This window comes from Ochotona curzoniae, unplaced genomic scaffold (assembly GCF_017591425.1).
Source record: "Ochotona curzoniae isolate NIBS_2020 unplaced genomic scaffold, NIBS_Ocur_1.0 scaffold_3208, whole genome shotgun sequence".
NCBI classification, from domain to species: Eukaryota; Metazoa; Chordata; class Mammalia; order Lagomorpha; family Ochotonidae; genus Ochotona; species Ochotona curzoniae.
The window spans coordinates 6,771,001-6,795,000 of NW_024467106.1; the positions used below are offsets into that span (position 1 = coordinate 6,771,001).

General features: G+C 40.2%; 1 protein-coding gene across 3 annotated transcripts in view; it reads right to left on the minus strand.

The window, feature by feature from the left end:
• Nucleotides 1-24,000, minus strand: part of PBX3 (PBX homeobox 3) — a 200,201-nt gene that overhangs the window by 31,051 nt on the left and 145,150 nt on the right. For all 3 annotated transcript variants that reach the window (XM_040963110.1, XM_040963112.1, XM_040963111.1), the window contains exons 3-5: nucleotides 19,936-20,177; nucleotides 7,386-7,576; nucleotides 1,748-1,883 (exon numbers count right to left, since the gene is read on the minus strand). In XM_040963110.1, the coding sequence (XP_040819044.1) occupies nucleotides 1,748-1,883; nucleotides 7,386-7,576; nucleotides 19,936-20,177 (569 nt within the window). The remainder of the gene's footprint in view (nucleotides 1-1,747; nucleotides 1,884-7,385; nucleotides 7,577-19,935; nucleotides 20,178-24,000) is intronic.

Here is a 24,000-nt window from a genome sequence, read left to right on the forward strand (position 1 = left end):
TGTGGAAGATCTTTCTCTCTGTAAATCTGTCTTTGCAATAAAAATAAATAAATCCAGAAAATGCAGGTTACATTGTTGATGAAAGATATATACATAAAATTCGTGTTATTCTCCAATAATGTCCATAAGTACGTGTGCGTGTAAAACGCAGACTGGAAGCGGGAAGACATCTGTGTGGACGCCACCAACATCTGGATTCTCCAATCGAAGTAACAGGAGTCAGAAAACCTGACGTGGCTTCATCACCCAGCTTCCCTTTCACCAAAGTTTAGGAATGCACAGTTGGAAAGCCCACTTGATATGGGTACACGTTTCATTTGCTCTTCCTTGTCTGGCCCAGTGTAAGATTATCACTTTATAATAATCTGAGTAGCAGTTGGGATTGTATAATCCAGATTGTCATGCTTTCTAACATTCTAAGCTAGTAATGCACACCGACTATATTCTGCTTCAAATGGGCAAAAGGAGCCAAGGCACTCTGCTGGTTCCTAACAGAATGCCAACGAGCCTTACCGGAATCCAAAGTATAACTCAAAGTGGCTCTAGACATTCTGCGGTAAACAGCACCAAAACACTGGTTTTCTGCCAAGGACCAGCTTTTTCTAATATCCCACCGGAAAAACGGGTTGCAAACTGTTACTTTGTTGCCTGTGAACAATGTTGTCAAATGTCAATGTATAAACAAAAACATGAGTATGTAAATAAAGTTGTATTTTAGAGGCAATGCTATTAATACATACAGTTGTCCCTAAATACCCCTGCGGGACTGGCTCTAGGACTGCCAAGGGTATGAGAATGTCCGGAGGCGCACGTCTTTCATATGACTGCACAATGCTCACACATACTGCACATTCGTTCTTCCACAGACTTCAAATCTGGCTTACTTACACTATTTAAAACAATGAAAATGCCATGTAAATAACTAGTTATGCTGCATTGTTTAAGGAATAATGTCAAAGAAAAGACCTGTATATGTCCAGCATACGTTTTTGTTTTTAAATCTGCAGTTGGTTAAATCAGTAGACGTAGAATCCATGGATACAGAAGAGTGACTGTACCTATTTTTAAGGAGTCATAGGTAAATTCCTTCAGTGTCCAAACTTCAATCCAAATATACACCATATTTAACTAAAAGTACATCAATTGTTAGGACATAACAGCTAATTTCAGGGCCAAAAAAAAAAAAGTCTCTGAATGATATTAAGAACAAAACAAAACAAACAAAAAGCCAACTCTGAGCTGCACAAGGTTAAGTCTCCTGTTTCATGGATAACAAGGATGGAAAGAACCGCCCTGGGACTTAAATATCACAGCACAGTTACCGAGAAGGGGCTTGGTGAATTCCTCAAAGCTCTCGCCAAAGAGTTATATTAAATTTCCTTTAGGCAACAAATAAATTGGTTTCTCCCTGGTAGACATGCAGGTCAGTCATCTAAATCAGGGAAGCCAGGACTACATGGCTTTTACTAGAAAGTTACTTAAGAAGTGTGAGCCGTGTCTCTCCCGATGGCACGTTTACGTCTTCTCCGCAGAGGGTTTACACTGGGAGCTGGGGAAGGTGCCTAACTTGATTCCTTGCTACTTACTATTTCTTTTAAAGTTAACTTTCACTTCTATCTAGGTTTTCTTTCTATCTTCTTCAATGATGGAACATTTGTACACAAAATTTGATGAGGACTTCCTGAGGAAAGAATGGGGCTCCCATACCCCTGGGGAACAAGAGGGGCCTCCCGGAGCCCTGTCTCACCTGTGACACTGTGATGCTGCATTTCTTGGCCAGCTCCTCTTTGGCTTCTTCGCTGGGGTAGGGATTGCTGAGGTGTGAGTAAAAATATTCATTCAAGATTTCCGTGGCCTGTTTACTGAAGTTACGCCTTTTCCGTCTATGACAAGAAAAACAGAATCGTGGTTACAATCGTCACCAACCAGAGGGGTATTAAGAGTCACAAAAAACTAGATTTCTGTTTTCAAATGTTTGTATTACCACTATAAATCATGCTCTCTGCAACTTCCAAAATGCCATTTGACTCATTTTAAGACATAAGCTCAACAAGAAAAATAGTAGTAGAATGTGAAGCACAATTAATTTCATTCTTTGTTCCAGAATATTTATTAAGGCCCTAAACAAGTTCTAGGTATTTAACAATGAGCCAGTGGCCAACAAGACCAAGCTTCCCACAGAGCTTACAGAGACTAGGAGGGCTGGAAGATAGAACAGAAAAATGAAGAAGAAAGATAGACAGGCATCACAGACACAAGTCAGCAGAAATTAGAGCGATCATAGCAACAATCGTGAACAAACAGTATGAAGTACATTGGCAGTGTACAAACTGGGGGATTGTGGGGAGTTGGGAGTACGGGGGAAGAGGCAAGGGCAGAAGAAATGGTTCTGAAGCAGAACGCTCAGGCCACAAGTGCCACAGAAAACAGGGCAGATGGGTCTAGAAGGAGGGGCAGGGCCAGACTACAGAGGGCTGATGGATCCCACACAGAATTTTCAAATTTTATTCTATTTGAATAGGATGTAAACAATGGTTTTATGTCTGATTTCTTAAAAAAAAAATAAAGTTTTATTTATTTACTTGAAAGGCATAATTCATCGGGAAAGAAAGGTAGAGACAGAGAGAGAGCTTCTATCTGATGGTTTACTCCTTCAACAGTCACAACAGCTGAAGCTGGGCAAATGCAAAGTCATGAGTCAGGAGCACCTTGGCAGGCACCCAAGGGGCTCGGGCCACCTTCTGCTGCTATCTCCACCTTTTTTTTTTTTTTCCTTTTAAAGCTGGGATATGATCAGAAACAATGTAGCTGGGGTTCGAACAGGCACCCATATGAGGTATCATTTGCTGACAGCAGCAGTACATGCTATGCCAGCACTGTCTGGCCCCATACTTCATGCTATTAAAAGAAAGTTCTGGGGCCCGGTGCAATAGCATAATGGTTAAGGTCCTTGCCTTGAATACACCGGGATTCCAGATGGGCGCCAGTTCTAATCCTGGCTGCTCCACTTCCCATCCAGCTCCCTGCTTGTGGCCTGGGAAAGCAGTCGAGGACGGCCCAAAGCCTTGGGACCCTGCACCCACATGGGAGACCTGGAAGAAGCTCCTGGCTCCTGGCTTCAGATTGGTTCAGCTCCAGCCATTAGCCTCATTTGGGGAGTGACCCATCGGAGGGAAGATCTTCCTCTCTGTCTCTCCTCCTCTCTGTATATCAGTCTTCCCAATAGAAATAAATAAATCTTAAAAAAAAAAATAAAAGAAAGTTCTGACTGTTGAGAATAATTGAAGGAGGCCATGAAAGGAAATGCATAGGCTGTTTAAGGTAATAACTGTACGGGTCAGATTGAAGATGATAGAAATGCGGGCAAGAGCAATAGAAATAAGATTTGAGATCTATTTGAACGATAAAACTCTTGCTCACAAAAATCCAACAGACCTGAAGAGGGATTGCATAAGGGAGCGGATGAGGTATACAGAGAATGAAGGAAAGGAAAAAAATATATCAAGAAGGATTTCTGGATTTTTCTGCCTAAGTAACTACCTGAACCAGAGGACGAAAAAAAATTTCGTTTTGGATCAGATAGTGATGACAGAGTGTCAGATTAAACATTATCAACAACACATCCCATATATTTGGGTATTCAGATTTTAAAGAATTCCAGTCTAAAAATTAACATTTGTCAGACCAACGTCAAATCAGCTACTCTGGTAACTGGCAAATGTCTTCCCCAGATATTTTCCAAATAACCTTAACGATGCTTTCAGCTGTGATAACCTTCACCCAGAAAAGACCGTTGGTAGAAGCTGTAAAGGAATAGATCCTAAGAGATTCTTCTAGCTAAAGTGCTGTAACTAAAACCGCAAGTTCAGTACATGATCTGTGTGTCAGTTCAAGGAGAGTTGAGGGGAACAAGAAAGCTGGATCTGAAAAAGTATCTTGGGATTCAGTTCTGAAATTTCTTCGTTTCAATAATTTCTTGGACAGTTTAATCAGTGCTTCATGGAAGATGAAAATGAGATTCCAGACCTACTTGTTGGTTGAGGTCAACAGGATCTGATGATGAAATGGATGGGGAAGGTGATGAAATGGATGGAGAAATAGAATGGTAGTAAGCATTTCTACAGGAATCGTGCCTTGCAAGACACAACCCTGGGAGGGGACTTTGAACAGCCTTGCTCTTCTAGGTGAAGTTAGGTGGAAAATGTCTAGAACAGATACTACGTGGCATATCTAGGCATCACTTGGTCCAAGGACATAATTTGTTAGAAACATATAGTAATTACTTGCTCACAAAAATCCAGGTTTCTGGCTTCTTAGAAAACCTTTGAGGACCAATCACACCAGGTCCACCTCCTGGGGAAGCAGCCACAGGCTAAAGCTGAGTGATGGTGAGCTTGTAAGCTATGCCCACGGCTGCCCTAACCCTCCCCTTGCCCCAATCCAGTCTCTCAACTCCACTACACAGAAGCATGGGGGTCTGGGACTCAGTCTGAAGTGGGGACAGTTCAGGGCAGTGAGAAGACAGGACATTTCGTCAGGAAATAGGGACTTGTGAAAGGGGGATGAGAAGAAACATACCTAAGGACAGAAGTTCAGCTCCTGTAGATTTTGCCTAAGGGAGGTTTCTGGCAAATATCAGAACCAGTCAGACAACACATTTATGGGCAGAACAACACTCATGAGCCATTCTGCCACATCTCAACTCCAGCACTTCTCCCAGACAAGAAGGGGGACCTACTCAAGTTTATTCTGAAAAGTTTTGGTCTGATAACGTGCTTCAGCTTGTCCAATTACCAAGAAAAGGTGAGTGTGGCCTTCGGGGACAATGTCTGAGAAAGCCTGTTTGCCTAGAGCAGGGCAGCCTGGCCTTCCTCATGCCCGGGACTTGCCACCAGGCCACAAGGCCACATGGAGTCAAAGCTCGGCACTTGCGTTCACTTGGAGGTAAAAGAGAGGCTTGGTCTTGCATACATTATTTATTTTTCAGGAAAACATCTTGTAGAAAATGCCCATTAACCATCTCCCCTCCAGGGTTCACCTCACTCTCCATGGCTATGCCTGGGGTCAGTGTCCAGAGCCTGCTCTCCCAGGCCTGCTCTGAGGGGAGAGTGGCTCCCCTGCTCCGTAATCTGCCACTCTCTCACTCTGACTCTGCTCACTCTAGGCTCTTGGCACCCTTTCTCTGCCTGGAAGGAAAATGTACCATTTGGGTACACACATTAGGAATACAATTAGTAACAAGCAAGCACTGCATGCCAGCAAGAATGGAAGAGAATCCACAGCAACTTCAGCCTTTGTTACAGGATGCTCAAACTTGGCAAATGATTTAAAATGATTTTTGGTCTCTGATGTTAGAAATATAAAGCGGAAGTCTTTATTCACTGTGATCAGTCAACGAGTTTTGTTTTGTGGCTTGTTATTGCGTAAGGATGCTAGCTCTGTGGGGAAGGTACGCGTGTAAGTCTGGGCATGGCGTTGTGGATTCCTGAGGCACAGGGAGTCTTGGGGTGTGGCCCGGAGAACTGTGCACCCACAGTGCAGGCAGCTCGCAGGAAGTCCAGGCGGAGACTAGAGCGCACCTTCAGAGGGCGGGCACTTGGGCTCTGCCTGCGAGGCTGTGCGTACCCTCCCCAGATGCACAACTCTGAGTGCTGACTGTCCTGGACACACTCTTGGGCAACAACCCATTGCTGGTGACCATCTTGGGAGAGATTTCACTGTGGAAGGCAGAGAAGAGGAAGAGTGAGAGAGAAGAAAAAAAGGGAATTTCTAAGTCAATGAAATGGTAAGGCTGAGGAAAATCTCATTTTAAATGAAAGACAGGAAAGAATAGTTGAGTGTTGCAAGCACACTACAAATGCTTAAAATTCGATGTAACCCTGTTCCTGAGGTTAGACCTTAGGGCTTAGTCCTAACCTGTCTTGTTTATCACTGTATCTTCAGCCAAACAAGTTACAATGGAGATTAGTGAAAACAGCACTAGGGTAAGATGATGGTATATTAATTATTAATTATATGCCCCTTTGAAAGTCTGCAGACATTAAACTGCTTTAACATTAAGACATACTTTGTGAAAAGCAGCCACACCGTGGCAGCTGAGAAGCAGAGCGTGGGTAGGAGGGGAGTAAGATGGCAGGGTGGGGCAGCTTGGTGTGTGTGCACTGCAAAGAGTCCAGAAACAGAAGGATGAACAGGAATGCTACAAGGAAAATAGAAAAGAAGCTAACACAAAAACACTGAAAACCAAGCACTGGGGGATCCTAACCACCTAATGTAGAAGAGGGAGGAACTGAAAGTGACAGGAAAAAGGTAGCGTAACTAGGGGGTAAAATGACTCAGAGTTCTTCCTCCACTGGCTCACTCCCCAGAGGCCCACAAACAAATGGGTCGTCCCCAGGCTACAGTCATGGGCTACGGACTGGAGCCCGGAACTCCAGTTGGGTGTTTGGCGTGGCTGGCAGAGACCCAAGCACTTGAACCATTACTTGCTGCCTGTCAGGATGCAACAGCAGCACGTTGAATTGGAAGCGGAGTAGCTGGACTTGAACCAGGCACTCTGACATGGGATGTAGCGTATTAATGGCTACACCAAAGCTTGCCCTTAGCTCTACAAAGCAGTTCTGGAATGCAGACTGCTCCACACACTTCATTTTCCAAAAGAAAGCTATCTTGGGTATTTTCTTTAATACAGTGAGATTTGGATGATAATTATCACCTCTGTCAGATTCCAAAGGGCAAGAAGAAAAACAAAATAGAAACTTCTTCATGAAGCTGAAGACTGATTATAAGCTGTAACAACATCCAAGAGGCAGCCCTACTGAGGCAGAATGTACGCAGATCTGGCCAATCCCGCTGACACTCAGTAGGTCACCACAGGCAACACATTCTCCAGCTGCTATGAAACTTGGTGAACGCTTCAAATTAAAAAAAAAAAAGGACATTTCCATCCTCACAGGAAAAACCAAGAGGCTCTCACTTGATTAGGAGTATTTTCTCATAATGGGCATAGGCAACATAACTTTAAAGAATTCTTAGACAAACACCTTAGTTAAAATAGAATTGTATGCAGAATATCACCCATAAAAATTCCATTTGGCAGCATTGCTGAGGGACTATGCATCTCTGAGGCAGTGCTGCTCACTCTGTCCCTTCTAGAGACACTAAGCTGGCAGTTCACTGCACGACCACTCCCCGACATGAGGAAGCTTGACAGCAGAGGCAGCGCACGCTGGATTACCTGTCCTCTGTAGGGAAGAGTTCTTACAGCTGGATTAAAGAAGCACTGAAGATCCACCGACAGTTTTACAGAAAACAGTACAAAAGCAGTGAAGGAGGCGAGCCAAAGGTGAGGGGGAGCCAAGGGTCAGGTGTATGGCCTCACATACCTGGCATCAAGGAACCTTGACCTTAAAATCATAACTGCTTCACAAGTGCTCTGTTTGAGCTGCATCTGAATAGAACTAAATTTTCGATGGATGATGCCCACCATTCTTTCAATCTCTTTTGGGGAAATGGGACGCGTTCTACTCTGTTCTCGGAGAAGGTTCATCACATGTGTGGTGAATTCATTGCACGCCTGTAACAGGGGGAAAAAAATCACTTCTTAGCAATCTGGTACCTTATATTATCACACTCAGACATAAACTCATCTGAATTTCCACCTCATTTGCAATGACCAATGGCATATGTAGTGGGAAGGGCAAAATGAAGGACATTTGCAAAATAGTGGTGAATTAGGTGGGGCACCCACACTGAAACCATGATTGGTCAGACATGCAAGGGAGACACAGCATTCAAATTCCCTTCCCGCCCACCCTTGGCCCAGGTCCAAAAAAAAAAAAAGGTTTTCCCAATGGAGGATGCTGCCTACCACTCCCACACTCCCATATAGATCCTATATAGAGGTATTAATGTATGCTAAGTGTTAATACTAAGTATCTGCTATGTTCTCTGTTGGTTTTACATTTTTCACCAAATGTTTATTGCAGGACTAAGTAGTTTAAACTCTTCCAAGTGCTGGAAGGGTACAGAAATGAGCAGAGTGTAGACCTGGCCTTTAGTGAAATAAAAATGCGTAAAAACTATTCTTCACAAAGCAGTCGGTGCAAAGGCTACCAGGAAGCTATTCATAAGTACCTTGTAAATCCCAAGGAGAGGGTAGTCTCATTCTAGGATTCATGGTAAAATTGCTATCTGAGCTTTAAAAGAAGGGTAGGACTTTAACAAGGCACATGAAGACGGGAGTCAAAAGAAAATTTAGCTTCTAGAAACAGTAAGTAGCAAGTCTGGAGAATGGCTAACAGGAAAACTAGAATTCAGGACTTGGATGTGGATTAGCACATCACGGGCCTTATACACACAGCTTTCCGACGGCTCAGTGTCCAGTAGCTATGGTGCAGGCCCCTGGTGGACACATGCCCCCCGTGAAAAGCTCAGCTCCTTAGGGGACAGGCCTCAGGAAAACAGGGATCAGATCCAGGTCCCAAATCTTCTGGCAGACAATCTCAGACACTGTCCCTTTAAGTTCACTTACAGTCTTCTAGTCTATGAAATGACATAACCTGGTCTCCACGGAAATCCACTACTATCTTAGTAAACAAAGCACCAGTGTATATTCCTGAAGAAAAAGGGCATTTTCTGCATTTTTTGTTAAAAAGGCAGGAGGAGAGAGTCTGCATGTTGCTGTATTCAGGCCCTGGTAGGGCAACCAGACAGAACAATCACTGATCAAGGCAAGCACATCTTGAAACTACAACACCCTTTCTCCTGCAGATACCCTGCCATGGTTCACACGCAGCACCTGACGCTTTTCTAGCTGCTCACTCAGGAACTGGCTTTCAAGTACATCGGGTGCTACTTGTACCCTAACCTTTTCTAGAGATGTTTCTAAGGTGAGGAAAAGTTAGTCTTATTTACCATTACAGTGTCTTTAAAAGCAAAACAAAACAAAAGTGGTTTTAAGTCTTCAGAAATGCTAAATCCCTTGTGACTAGTGATTTGACATCACATCCTCTGGGGGATTCCTCAGGGCGATGAGCACCCAATAAACACAGACAGGTTTACATTACACTTTATGATTAATATCCACAAACTGCAAGTTCGCGGACAGGGTACGACAGATTGTGACTTTTAAAATCCTATACAAGTTGTGTGAACATGGGTACTCCCTGGGGGAGAATCTGTGGGATTTTCCTTGTTTTCAGATATCCAGATAATCTATAACTATACTAATAATAAGAAGAAAAAGTTGTGGTACAGTAAAACATTGAGGCGTTTTGTAGACTAAAACTAGTCCTTCCATCTTTAATTAAAAAAAAATAATAAAGTTTTAAGCAAATTCAAGATCTTTCCCCGCTATACTATCAACTTAAAAAATCTTAGGAAAAGCTAAAAAACAGTGGTCACTCTGCCAAGAAATGCATGTATATATTTTTATCTAACTTTCTCCGAGGAAATGTTTATAAAATTTCTAAAGTTCAAACTATATAAAGTTTGACAAACTCTAGCTTTTAATTTCCTCAACAGTAAAATGAAGAAAATTGAACTACACTTGCCTTCCAAACTAGGATTTGCAAATTCTGTATTTTAAAGCTACATCCATAAGTTTAGTCAAACTGACAGAGAGGGAGAGACTGAGATCTTCCATTCACTGGTTCACTCCCGCACTGGCCACCGGCTCAGGCTATGCTAAAGCCAGCAGCCTGGAACTCCATTCAGGTCTCCCACGTGGGGTGCAAAGGCCCAAGGAATGAGCCAACTTCTGCTGCCACCAGGCATACACACTAGGAACTGGCCTGCAAGTGGAGCTTCAGGCCTTGAAGGGGGATGCTGGCTCTGCAAGAGGCCGCTTGATGACTACCCTAGCTCCTGGGTCCAAAGACACGGGATGTCTGAAGGCTGACTAGTGAACCAAAAACTTAATTTTTTTTTTTGCATCATTCCTCAGTATTTCTATGTTAAACTGCAATATAAATTATCAAGGAGAAGTAGTGTATCCAATTCCCCCCCAATACATTCAGTCATAAAGCCTCTTTTCTTTAGGTCAGTGCCTCCAGAAAAAAACTTACTTTGAGCCACTTAGAAAAAAATTTTTTAAATAATAAGAATTTGGTGAAATTAATTTCAACACATTTTTTTAATCCAATGTGAAAATACTATTTTTTCAATACGTATTTTTAAAACTTCAACTTAGTATTTCACGTTGCTCGATGTTTCTATTCTTGAAATTCAGTGTGTATTTTACGTTAGTAGCACACCTTACTTAGTTCAGACCAGCTAGACTTGAAGTGCTCACTCGCCATCAGTGGCTGGTAGCACAGCTGAGAGCATCTTGTGGTCCAATGTGCTGGAAGGACTCTGGGAAATGCCATGCTAGGCAATTTTTGCTTTTATTCAGTTTTTTACCACGAGACACTCACACAAGCACACAATAGTAACCAACAATGTCCTAAGGAAACAACAGAAATTATTTAACTTATTTTCTCTTAATCATCACGTTTGTCTTATTTTCTGTGGGGAGCCGAATGAGAGGGTGCACAGAAAGCATTTCCATTGCACTCTGAAGGATGCCTGCCTTGAGAAAAATGCACTGCAATGGTTGTTTCCTCTGTATTAAGTCACTCTCAAGGAAAAACCATTTTACAACATTGATAAATTATGACTATTTGAAGTTGGGTATTTGGCAGGCCTTGTCTCAAAAATAAACCTGTGAGCTTGTCATATCAAAATCAAAGCTGAAAATTTATGCCAATAATAAAATATGAGTTTTCAAGTGAAAAAAAAAATCAGAATTTTGGGAAATCTGCAACTAGCACCATGGGTTTGACAGTCTCCCTATAGACTTTCTGATTGACAGTGGTAATATTAATAAAATTTACTTTGATATTGTATAATGAAATGTGTCAACATTGGGAAAATATGCACAATTCAGTGAACCAATAATTCTGAAATCATCAATGTATATTGCAAAAAAATGCATAGAAAGTATAAATTAGACCAGTGGATTTTAAAGGAACAGATTACCAAAATGTAATGGATATGGTTTCAAATTTCATATTGCAACTAATCGTGACACAACAACTACAATTGTCACATTTTGGTGTGGCATCAAACAAAAGAAAGACTTATAATTATCTGAAAAGGTCACTAGGCCATTGTTTTTCAGATGTTTTTCATGCACTTCAACCACAGACCCACTGCAGAAGCTGATATGAAAATGAAAATCAACTTCAAGTAGAACACCAAACAATTTTGTAAAATGAGGGTCAGTGCCATGGTACAGCATGTTAATCCTCCCTCTGTGGCACTGGCATCAGTTCGGGTACCTGGCTGTTTCACTTCTGATCCAGCTCCTTGCTAATATGTCTGGGAGAGCAGCGGAGGATGGTCCAAGGGGCCCAAGTCCTTAGGAACCTTCCATCTGCATCAGAAGTAAGTCTTGGCTCCCAGCTTTTGATCAACTCAGTTCTGGCCACTGAGGCCGTTTGGGAAGTGAACCACTGGATGGAAGAGCTTCTCTCTATCTCTCCTTCTCTCTGTAAAATCTACCTTTCAAATAAAAATAAACGGATCTTTAGAAATAAAATAAATAAAAGCAATGCCTTTCTTACTAAATTTTGAGGGTTTCTAAAAAAGAAAATACAGAATTGTACAGGTTTCTGGGTTGACATATAACAACTGACAGATATTCTTAAACTAATGCTCTGAAATTTCACAATTTTAAACTGTATTATAATAAATATTGACTTACATAGCTCCCAAGTCTCCTTCCCCAAAAACTCCTAGAGGGGTCCCCAGTAATTTTTCAGTGTTTATTTGAAAACTGCTGTATGAGCATAGAAGCACTTATAATTTGTGCAGACAACTTTTCTAATTCCTCCAAACTAACACATACATGATAGTAACATATTTGAGACAGGGCTATACATTTCGGTAAGTAATTAAAGATTCCTAAATGAATGATTGCTGTGATGCTAGCACTATTCATGTTTTCCTGGCTGGACTTTTCATCTCTCTAGCATGAGTATTTGTCTATGATTTCTAAGAAGCAGCCCAAGTCTCAAAGGAGAAAAAAAAAATGAAAGCAAAAAAGTTTCTGCATCTAAAAATTCATAATTTCCTAAAACATTTGCTGAACATCTCACGACTTATTAAGTGAAGCCATCCTTGAATGCAAAGGCCGATTAGCAATTTGGCAATAGCCCAGCATTCACAGAATTCACATGGCTTTTCTGTAAGCCAGTAGTTCATACATGATTAATTAGAACATCTCATTTATGTAGTGTGCACTTTAGCTCATTACTCTAAGTAAAATTCGTTAAGTATTTACATTTAGATAATTAAAATCTGGGTACACCCTTAAGAAAGATGCATACACTTTAGGCAAAGCGACTTTTTTTTTTCCCTCCGTTACCAGTGGCAAGTAAATTACAGCCTCATTTATGGCATTGTCTGTACCAGTTTCAGAGCAAAGCATCGCACTGCCTCATCTTCTACCCTTTAAAGGCACACACGTCTTTTATTTTGCTTTGTTTCTATCATAAAAATGCCTTACAATGACCAAATGATTCCAGTTAGTCGGGAGAGGCACCCAAACACATCCTAGCATGGGTGCTGCCAGAGCGCTGAGAGTTCGCTTCAATCATTTACCATGCCCTCCAGCACTCCTGTAAAACTTTATTATCACAATAGATATTTCCAGAAACTTTCCACTGTCTTACTGTTTTTTTTTTTCAGATGAAACTGTCAGTTAAGAACTTTGTAATCAGCACTGCTAAATAGAAATGCAGCTATACCTTGAGTGTAGAAATTACAGATTAGATGTCTTCACTTTTGACTGCAGTCCTTGCGGAAAAGTACTATCAATACTTTTTTCTTTTAATCCGGCTGTTGAAAGCTAACTAGGTGTATTTTTGTTTGTATGTTCTACAACACACACTTCAATAACTGTTACTATTGAGCATGGAAGGTTTCATCTGATAAAAATACTTTCAATTAACTCTAATGATGAGCCGTTCTCTTCAAATTAAAAGTAGTTGAACATTTGAAATATTTGGATTCCAGATAAATGTTTCAATGATACTTTTAGTTTAATAAAACCATCTCCTTGATAACTACATATATTTGGTTCACATCCAAAACTAAACTTCACCGTATTTTTTTTTTCAGTTGTGGAGATGAGATTCAAGCCTTTTGTCAAGTTCACAGCATAAAACTGCAAATTCAGATAGTGTGAAAGCACTGACTTTTAGAAGATGTTCTTAAACTGATCGTGGACAACAGATTGTAACAGTTGCCATTCCGAAATCCATTTCTGACATAAGGAATAAATCTTTATTAAAAGCAGATGATGCTCACATTTGAATTGCAACCATTTTCTAGATGGCTTTATAACCTTCCAAGTAACTCTACTCTAATGTTATAAATTTTATGTTTATTGAATATAATTACAAATCCAACAAATTCTTCTCAGCTTAGAATAAAAGTTAACATTTAAAAATTCCTTCAAAGCCAAAGACTTCAAATGCAAGAAATGAACAAATAAACATTTGGCTCACAGTTAAAAAAAATAATAAAATAAAAAATAAAAATTCCTTCCGAGCCAACAAGAGTGAGATCAATATGCCTTGGGAAGAGCAACAAGATGAAATACTCGCTGTGCGTCAAGCCTCCTACCTAACTACATGGCCAGGAGCCTCGTCTCCTGAGGGTTTTGCAAGGATTGAATTGTATAATGTGCGTTACGTTCTTTGCACAGAGCCTGAAGAACAATTAACACTCAATAAATACATTACTTTTGATCATGAAAATGGCAATGTTATGAAACTAATGTGTGTCAGTATTCTGAAAGCATACTACCTAATACACTTTTGCCTTCTTCACTGCCCAACAAAGCTTCCAAAGAAGTTGAGGGGGAAAAGAGGATTCAAATATAAAACAATTCGTAGATACAGTTAGCACAAAGAGCTGACAAACTAGAACTTGGAAGACAAAAAGAGGGAACACTGGAACTCATCTCTCTGCCAGGGAAAAGCCTAGGCATGCAATGAAAGTCAAGGCCTTGCTTGGGAACATGAAACAAACCGCACACGGGGAGGTGTCTTTGTCTATCCTGCTTAGCTCTCACGAAGAAATAGCAAAGCAGAATTAAGAGCTTATGGGCAGCACAATGTGATAACATCAGTATTTTTTTTTAATCTGAGAGAAATAAAATTCTTTTGCAAGAAGGATAATTTTGCTTGCAAATGAAATCAAAATATATAGCTATCCTAAAGGCACAAGGACGCACCTTCGCAATGGTTTAGTCTGCACTTGCTCTCCGTTTCTCCAGCAACTTCCTACGGTCTGAAGTTCTCGAGCAGACAAATGTTACCTGATTAATCTTGGATATATTCAGTACAGACACTCAGCTCTAGGCTTTGCCCAGGGTGACTGTAAGAAACAACCCTGAACTCAGAAAGCAGGTTCCCGGATGCTTGGGAAGGGTTGGGACCTTTACTATGCTTTTGCCTTCAGTAAAAATGTATTTCAATATAATTATAGTAGATAGCTTTCAATATGTCATCTCTATTATAGCAGCTGTAAATTATAAAGTGAATTGCCTGTGTACAAGCATTTTTTTCTGGCACAAGCAAGTGGGAGAGCTGGACGGAACATGATACATCTTTTCTATTTTAACTGAGAACAAATGTTGAAGAGAATCTCATTTGCAAAAACCAATGTGTCTGCTTTTAGATCAGCCCAAGTGAAGGCCTTCAGTTCTCAAGACCTGTGCTTCTAGTACCTTTGACATAGGCTCATCAGGATTTCACCAATTCGAGTAGCTGGACCATTAATCGTAGGAATAAATTTGAAAGGTACAGTGAGGGCATTTTTTAAAACTGTGCCCAATCATCATTTTTTCCAAGAGACTTTTGTGTTTCCTTTTTGCCATCCATATGTCGGTTAGTCAGTGGCGTGTTTATTCATGAAGCTGTGATTTATTGTTGTTGTTGTGGCTGTTGTTCTAATTCATACAAGTTGTTGACCTTGTATGAATGGCTTCTCACTTATGGAAATGTATAGTGATGGAGTACTGGGGTCTACCATATCCAGGTGTGGGAGTACAGTGCAACATGCATTCCTGCTTCCAGACAAAAGATGGACTCCCATTGAAACTGTTGGAAATGTGTAGACAACGGGATGCCGGACTGTTTCACACTGTACCAGCAATGTCGGGGCACACTTAAATAAGAGACTGATGGAATTATGACTCCTTATGAAGAACTGTACTATTGTAGCAGCGTGGGGAAAGTCTGTCAGGGGATGGGAGTTTGGGGGATGAATCCCAGTCTATACGAAATTGTACCATAAAATTCAAAAATTCAAAATAAAAATAACAAAAAAATTTGTGGCCAATCAAGAAAAAACTAAAAAGCAATCATGTTTGACTGTCATGTAAAGAAAGCAGCAATGTGCCCAAAGTAGAATATTGTAAGAGAGTATTGTAAGACAATTTGCTAGAAGCTTTGGGAAATGACTGTACTGCTGCTTCGTAACAGAGTCAACACAAGTAAAACAGTTTTGCTTCCTTTAGGGTGATAGTAATATTCAAGAAAATTCTTACCCCAATGTATTCAAGTATCACCATGTCTAATAATTCAAAACCTTTATAAGGAGAATTCAAATAGTTATCAGGAACATTAAATATGATCCTATGTAATAAACAAGACTTTCTAGGGGCAGTGTGGGATATGACTTTAAAGATGACCACATCCTCAAAGCACATACACTGAGCCTCGCAGCTTGGATTTAATTTTACTGAAACTGCACCTCCAGTCTGCTTAGCTTTAAAAAGGTGGCTGTGCGTATAAGGTAGTTTAATTTACTGCAGTGGTGGTGTTTGTTAATTTTATGGCAACGTAAGTCTAAAGAGGCTTCAGATATATTTTCATTACAGCCTCACTGCAAAGCACACTGGAGCAAATAATTCTTTGATTCCGATGTAGTTTATTTCTTTTGGTAAAAGACTCAACACCATTTTCTGACAAAGTCTCTGCTTTAACATACATGTGTTTCCTGTTTACCAGGAAGCTTCTGTCACTCGGATATCCCACATGCATGTTAGATAGAAAAATACAATCTCTGAAAAAAAATAACAAAAGTTATCTTTCCACTTGCTCTATTCCCATTTTAAAAGCAATGCAACATGGGAAAATTATAGAAAACCATAATGTATTTGAATTATCTACCGATCCTATACGGCTGCTGGCATAATTCAATAAAAAAGGCATATTATCAGAAACTGATTTCAACGCTTGATCTTAACACTAATTAGATGTGTGAGAGTGGACAAACCACTTGACCTCTCTGACTTTCATTTTCTCATCTAAAACATGGAAATTACAATGCCATTTATTCTAGGAATGTCAGTCTTTCACCTCACTTAGCTCTGGTTATCCCTTTCCATAACACCAGATCTTATCTTAGAAAAGCCCATTCTAGACAAAGCCCTTGCAGCCTAAAGAACTGAAAAAATTGCTGCATCTCAAAACCACTGATCCTAATAGCTTAAGAGAAATGGACATGGAGGAGCCATTCAAGCTAGTCCCAAGGGCTGGCGCTGTGGCATAGCATGTTAAGCCAGCATCCCACATAAGCATCAAGTCTAGTGCCGGCTGCTTTACTTCTGATTCAGCTCCCTGTCAATGTACCTGGGAGAGCAATGAAAGATGGCCCAAGTCCCCAGGCACCTGCACCCATGTAGGAGACTCAGATAAGGCTTCTGGCTCCTGGCTTCAACCTGGCCCAGTCCTAGCTGCGACAGCAATTCGGGAAGTGAACCGGTGGATGGAAGATCTTTCTCTCCCTGTCTGTCTGTAACTCGGCCTTTTAAATGAGTCTTAAAAACAAAAATGCTCCCTAAGTGTTAAGAAAAAATGAGAACTGATAGCACAAAAATGGAAACCATAATAAAATACATATATGTGTATATATATATTTTTTTAAAGTCCCAAAGACAAAGTGTTACAATATCACTTCCAAAATAATTTGAACCAAACTTATAAATTAAGTCTACTGAATATGCCTACTAGTCATCACATTTCATTTACTTGTCTAAAATATTATACACACTTCCTAGATCTACAGTTTTCCTTTTAAAAGTGCAAAACTGAGAAAAGAAATATACATTTAAATGGTTATCAGGCTACTGACTACATTCTGAAAGATTTATGATTTATGTCTTTCAAAATGACTTATTGATTTGAGAGACAGAGTTTTCATTGCTCATCCGCTCTCCTAATGACCACAGCTGCTGGGAGTTGGCTAGCCAAGGCCATGCGTCCCCCATGGCAGTGGCAGAGGTGTGTTGACGTGAGCCGCCATCATTGTCTCCCAGGGTCTGTACTAACAGGAAACAGGAATCAGGAGCTGGGAACAGAACTCAAGCACACTGCTATGAGATGCAGGCATCCTACTCAGAAGTTCATCCACAAGACCAAATGCCCATTCCCATGATTATATTTTGAAACTTCTCAATTTGATAGTTAATCCAAAAATACAAAAAAGGAGATTCATCAATGAATAATGTATTTAACATATTTTTAAAGAAAAAAAAACGGGATTTGATTCTGTTATCAGTTGAGAAGATGGTTACTAAAAACTTTTTTAAGGCATTTCTGAGAGGCTCAAGGATTGTCACTGATGGATGCCAGATTCACCCAACAAGGTGGAAAGTGAAAGCTTTCCAACAAGGTGAAGAGTGAAAGTCTTCCAACAAGGCTATTTGGAAAAAGTAAGGAGGCAAGAGTGAACAAACATGGCAGAAGGACAGAAAGGAAGCATCTTCATTCCTTGACCAAAAAAAGGAGCATTATACATCTTTGCATCCAAGGAGACTGGTGACATTCTCTTAGTATATATAGACATATTCGACACAATTATGCAATTAGGATTAAACTGAAAATTAGAACCATTTTCAAACATTTATGCTCAGAGCACCTTTTTCAAGACCAAAGATTTATTCTGTCTAATCAATTACTGCTGTCAAATCAGAAAGCTAGATTTTTTTCAAGTACATACACAATAATAACTTTGTGAAAATTCTTATTTGCACGTTTTCCACAAAAAGTTGTTTTCCTATAAATGAGACTGGAAATAGTCTTAGACCCAGAAAAATATTTGAAAAAAAAAAAGAATATTAATTTAGAGTGTATCTTTAAGATAGCACTATAGAAATTTTTCTACTCTCTCTAAAAATGCACTCACCTCTAAGACAGAATTTAGCATTTGCTGAATAGCATATTTCCCACAATGTCCTTACAGGCAACTAAAAAAGAAGTCAACATATACAAGGCAAACTGTACAGGGTGCTTACAAGAAAACTGGCATTAACATGGAGCAAGGGTTCTCAGGGATTTGTAAGTAGGGAGTATGGCAGGAGAGAGGGGTGGACAGCACAGCAGTGGGAGTTGTATGATGCCACACAGGTTGGACACTCATCATTGTACACTGCTCAGACCCATACAATGCACACCACCACCACTGAACCCTAACGCAAACCATGCACTTGGACTGGTAATGATGTGCCAAGGTAGTTTTACCAATTGCAACCAACACACCACTCTGACTGGAAATGTTAGTAACAGAGGGGGCTGTGCCTGAGTGGGAGCAGGGCTCAGGGGGCATATTTCTGTATTTCCTCACAAATTTGCTGTGATTCTCAAACTGCTTTAAATAAACAAGTCAACAAAGACTTAAAAAAAAAATAAACCTTCATTAATACTAAAGGGTAAGGACTGTAGAAGACTTGCCTACCAATGAAGTATTTACGGGTGAAATTATGCAAAGTCTAAGGCTTCTTTTAAAAATACTCAGCTTCCAAAAAAAGAAGAGTGAGGGGCAGAGAAAATAAGATTGGCACAATGTTGGTTGTTTATCTAGGATACACGAGGGACTCCTATTTTACGCTGAATCCCATGAAATTGTCAATACACAACTGGTTTTCACCTCAAAACACAGTGACTACATAGGATTCAAACTAATACTATTCTGTTCATTTTTGTATGTGGTTAAAAATTTCCCTATTAACGGGTTTCAAAAAATTACCTCAAGTGAGAATTCCTACTGAATGGGAATGCCTCAAACAAAGCAGCTTTTTAGCCTTAAGCAACTAAAATATGTCTAAGTCAACACTGTACATTTTATATCGATCAAGGATTCATACATTTTCCTATATTTCAATATAACTTAAGTTCGGAAGCACTCTGCAATCAATGGCACTGTTAAAGTTAAAATCAGTAGCGTGACTTTTTCCTTGCTGGTATATACATGATGCACTTAATATCAATGATACCTTAGGGTCAATGAAGTACGGTTACTGTCATTTTCAGGAACAGGACCTTTAATCCAAATTCTCTTCCTCATCAGGAATTGAGCACATGATGCGTGGTATTCCTCAGAGGGGCAGGTCAGGCCTGTTTACTTTGTGAAGTTAGCGGCCTCACCTACACTCTGGAGCAATGGGTGAGAGGCAAGCCCTAGGAAGATTCTGGAGCTCACACCTAGGAAGTAAGCGTTTTCCACACAATGCTTCCTTTCAAAAGGTGCGAAAGCTTCCAGAAAGGCCACTGCATCAATGTTAGCTGTACTGAGCTGCGAAGAGCACATGGTGGTGAGCTCAGAAAACAACGCGGCAGGTGAGGCACTGACGGCACACAATGTGAGAAATGAATAAAACTAAAATAAGCAGATGGGATACTATAGTTTCAGCTTCACCTCCAATATCGCCAAGTATCTTCGGGAATCCAACAATTCACCGGGGGTTCTGCATGGGCCTTGTTTGTTTTGTTCTTTGTGTCAACACCTACCCCTCACGGCCCTCGGAACTGCTTAGCACGATCTAACGGAAGAGCAATAGAGGGTTTGTGCAGGACTATGAGAGTGGCGGCTGCTGACCTGTTCATATTTCTCCAGTTCTGTGTGATAGATTTGTCTGATCTGGGTCAATTTGGCTCTGTAATCTGAGTGTTCAATAGAGTTATCTGAAGAACCTCCAGAGGCTGCCGCGGCTGCAGCTGCTGCCGCCGATCCCCCACCTTTCTCAGGACCTGAAACCCCTTCTGCCAAAAGCATATTGTCCAGTCTCATTAGCTGGGGATCGGGAGGGTCCTCCTCCTGGGCTCCTCTGATGCTGAGACCTTCAAGGAAAGAGAGAGAGACAGAGAAGAAGCGAGAAACAGAGGACAAACAGTGTGAGTATTTTGTTTATTTAAGAAAATGATCAAACAATATCAAGTACTACAATTCATGCGGAGAACTTCATCATTCACATTTGGTCAATAGCTTGAGTAAGTAACCATAAATATTTTCAATATTTACATACCCTAGAATTTCTCATTTCTACCCCAATCTCAATTTATCATAGGTAGATCCTTAGACAAAGATAAACCTGGAGTCAGAATATTCTAATCAGCCACACTTCTTATATTCAGATGATTTAAGCATAAAATGAGAAGGGGGTAAGAAATTAGGATTTTTAACAAAGGAAAAAAATTGTTCCAGGGATATAAAACAAATACAAAGACTGGTATTCTTTCTCTGTATAGCTGGATAAACAGGAATAAAATTCCCACGCAATAATTCGTTCCCAAACTAAATCCAAACACTGGAAAATAAACAGGATTCAGTGGGCTTTTCCATCATGCAATTTCAGAAGAGGAATATACACATTATGAAGTAATTTGCTTTACTTAAATACGTATTATTAAATGAATGTTGTTAAGCAATTGCCAGCAAACTACAAAGTCAGAAACCCAAATCCAGTATTAAGAATGTGTTCCTGACACGGCAACATAGGGCTGGGCGCAATAGTCTCTCAATCTAATTTTGCTTTTAAATCAGGAACTTCCTAAGTGATGCCCAGTCAGCAACCTCTTCTGAGTGCTACAGATCACAGCTGACAATTCGTAGGTTTAATCAGGTCACACAGGCTTTCTGCCAAGACGTTTTCAACAGCACAGAAGACAAAGTTTTTAAATAATTGTCATGGTATAAAAAGCACTAGAGTCATGACAGCTCAAAATCAGCATTTTCATTAAGGTGTAACATAATCTAAAATATCCCAGCCCAATTAACCTTGTAAATCTGTTTAAAGGCAGGTTCCCACACTAGTTACAGGCTTCCTGGGAAGGGGGGCTGAGCGAGTTGGCATGTACACATTTGGATCCTGCCTTTTGCATCTGCGCCTGTTGTTGTTTACCCACAGTGGTTCACACGGTCTGGTGTAACTTACATGACAGTAACATCTAGAAGCTGCCAAGCACTCAGCTGATCACTCGCTCTGTGACTTTATGATATGCCACCTAAAACTACCATCAATTCTTTGAAGAACAGTCTTCATTCCTGGAGATCCTGAATTACACCCACAGCATGACAGAACTCCTGCTTGTCTTAATTCAAATACATAACTTTAGTTTCCTCCCCCAAAACACTTTAAAGCTGTCACTTTCATTTAAAAATACACTTCAGAATAATTTCAACTGGGTAATAAAACTAACTCACCATAATTTAAAATCGTATCTGTTGCTTGTTCAGAGGCATATAAATAAAATTTGAACACAACAATACACTAAGGCAATAAATTCATTAAGGGGAACAAAAAGATGACTTTTTTATAAAACAAAATCTTTATTAACACACTATTGATAAGTATAAACAGGTATTTGCAGTTGTTCCTGAAATTGTTCTAGAAATGCCACATTTTGGTCCAGTTCTCATTCAAAATTTTACACCTTTGACTTTTTTCCTTCTAAATCATATCTTGGTAAATGTAAAATCGCATGACCTACACATACTCCTGGTACCCATGCCAAGTTCTCTGAGCATTTGAGGCTAGTGAGGGCTTACTTATTAATCTCTTATCTTGCACTTTGGCCTCTGTTTCATTTTGCACAATTTTGGAGTTTCTTAAATTTATACCTTTTAAACTCAATTTTTGCTCACTGCTGTGTATTTTTTTTGTTTTTGTATGTTCGTGTACTGGCAATGTGTCTCCTGGAATTGTGGCTTCCTTCTGCCCCCAAGGTTACTGCAGGCTTCTGGTTCCCCCCTTGTACTTCTACACACTGATCTTTCCCAGGAGACATGTGGCTGAGGTTCTTTAACAGATCAACATCCATGGTCAACATTATTACACTTCCTTGCACAAGCACGACAAGCCAGAGTGGATGCACAGTGTAACACACGAGGAAGCCGATTAGCCAGTTCATACGCTTCTACACATACCTCAAATGTACTTAGCTGCCACTCCCTCACCAACAGAAAGTGACGCATTTGCCCAATAGCAGTGGCCCCCATAAAACCAACAGTAAAGGACATTTTCAGTTACTAATACATTTTCCTTTTGTGATGAATAATATCCTACTTCTAAAATCCTAAACAAATCAACATGTGTTTGCCTAGCCAACAGGGAAAAATGTTTTAATGTATTTTTTCTTTATTTACCTCATAAACTCTACATCAAATCTCATCAAAGAAGTCATTTTGTGACAAAAAGTTCATGGAAAAAGCTACTTATCAATAATGAGGTCATTCTCCTAAGTACAGTTTGAACAGTGAGTCTACTTTATTGAACAAGCAGACTATTATGGGATCTCTAGTGATGTCTTGTTTCCAAAAATATTTTCACTTTGAATATTTTATTCAGTTTCTTACTTTACACTTTGGTTACGATACTATTCCTACACTTACTAGCTGTCTACTCACTATTACCAGCTTAGTAACCTTCAAAAGTCACACATGGGTTTCCAAATCACAATTCTCACTCCCCTGGACACTTATAAGCATTTGAATGAGCCTAAATTTGCAAAGGCCAGAATGAATGGCTATCGAGAGAATGTGACATCCTCAAATTTAAATTTGGTAAAATTATTTTTAAGGGTACAGCATGGTAGCCTTGCATGCACAGGGATCACATATAGGTGCTGGTTTGTGTCCCAGTTGCCCCATTTCCCATCCAGCTCCCTGCTTGTGGCCTGGGAAAGCAGTCAAGGACAGCCCAAAGCTTTGGGACCCTGCACCTGCATGGGAGACCCAGAGGAAACTCCAGGCTCCTGGCCTTAGACTGGCTCAGCTCTGGCCATTGTGATCACTTGAGGAGTGAACCAGAAGCCAAAAGATCTTCCTCTCTGTATCTCCTCCTCTCTGTATATTTGACCTTCCAATTAAAAAAATTTTTTAATAATAATAATACTTTTAAAAATTACTGAAATGCAACTAAAGTGGATAACACAGAGAAGCTTACAAAATTTTTTTCATTTGGGGTCTTGAGTCATCACAGCTTTATAAAGTTTAACAAAACTGTTATTTGAGATCTACTTTTTACCACAACATTCATTTCAGTATCCATAAGATTTAGACAAATCGTACAAACACGGGAAAACATTGCTTAACAATGAACTTGGCTTTGTTATGAGCCCAGAGTTTTTGCATATCTTTCAGCAAATCCTAATTAGCTGTCTTTCAACATGCTGTGCACCTGCCCCACAGATAATGGGAAAGAGCATCTGCATAGACGACTGCGTTCGGAGGGCAACAAATAAATTACGGGTCAAAATTATCACAAAGCTTTCTCCAAATAAACGCACACCCTTCACAATGCTAAGCTGCAGATGTGGAAAGTACCTAAAGCCCACTCAAATGGTATGATTACGGGGCTGTTTGAGTTTAACATTCTGACTGTAATTCAGGCATTTGCAACAGCTCATTAAGGGTTCATTAATATATAGGCAAGCTTTTGAATTATAAATAAGCAGATTAGAAATCTGCATTGACTGGACTGTACAGTAGCTGCCTCTCTCACAGAACAACACTGAAGCACAATGAAGACTTGACCTGAGAGAACGAGGTGCAAATGCAGGGCACTAACCAAGTGTCCCGGCTCCTTCACTTCAAGGACCAAGCCACCGGCCCATGACCAACCTCTGTTCATCCAGCACTGAAAAGTGGCTTCAGATGACCACA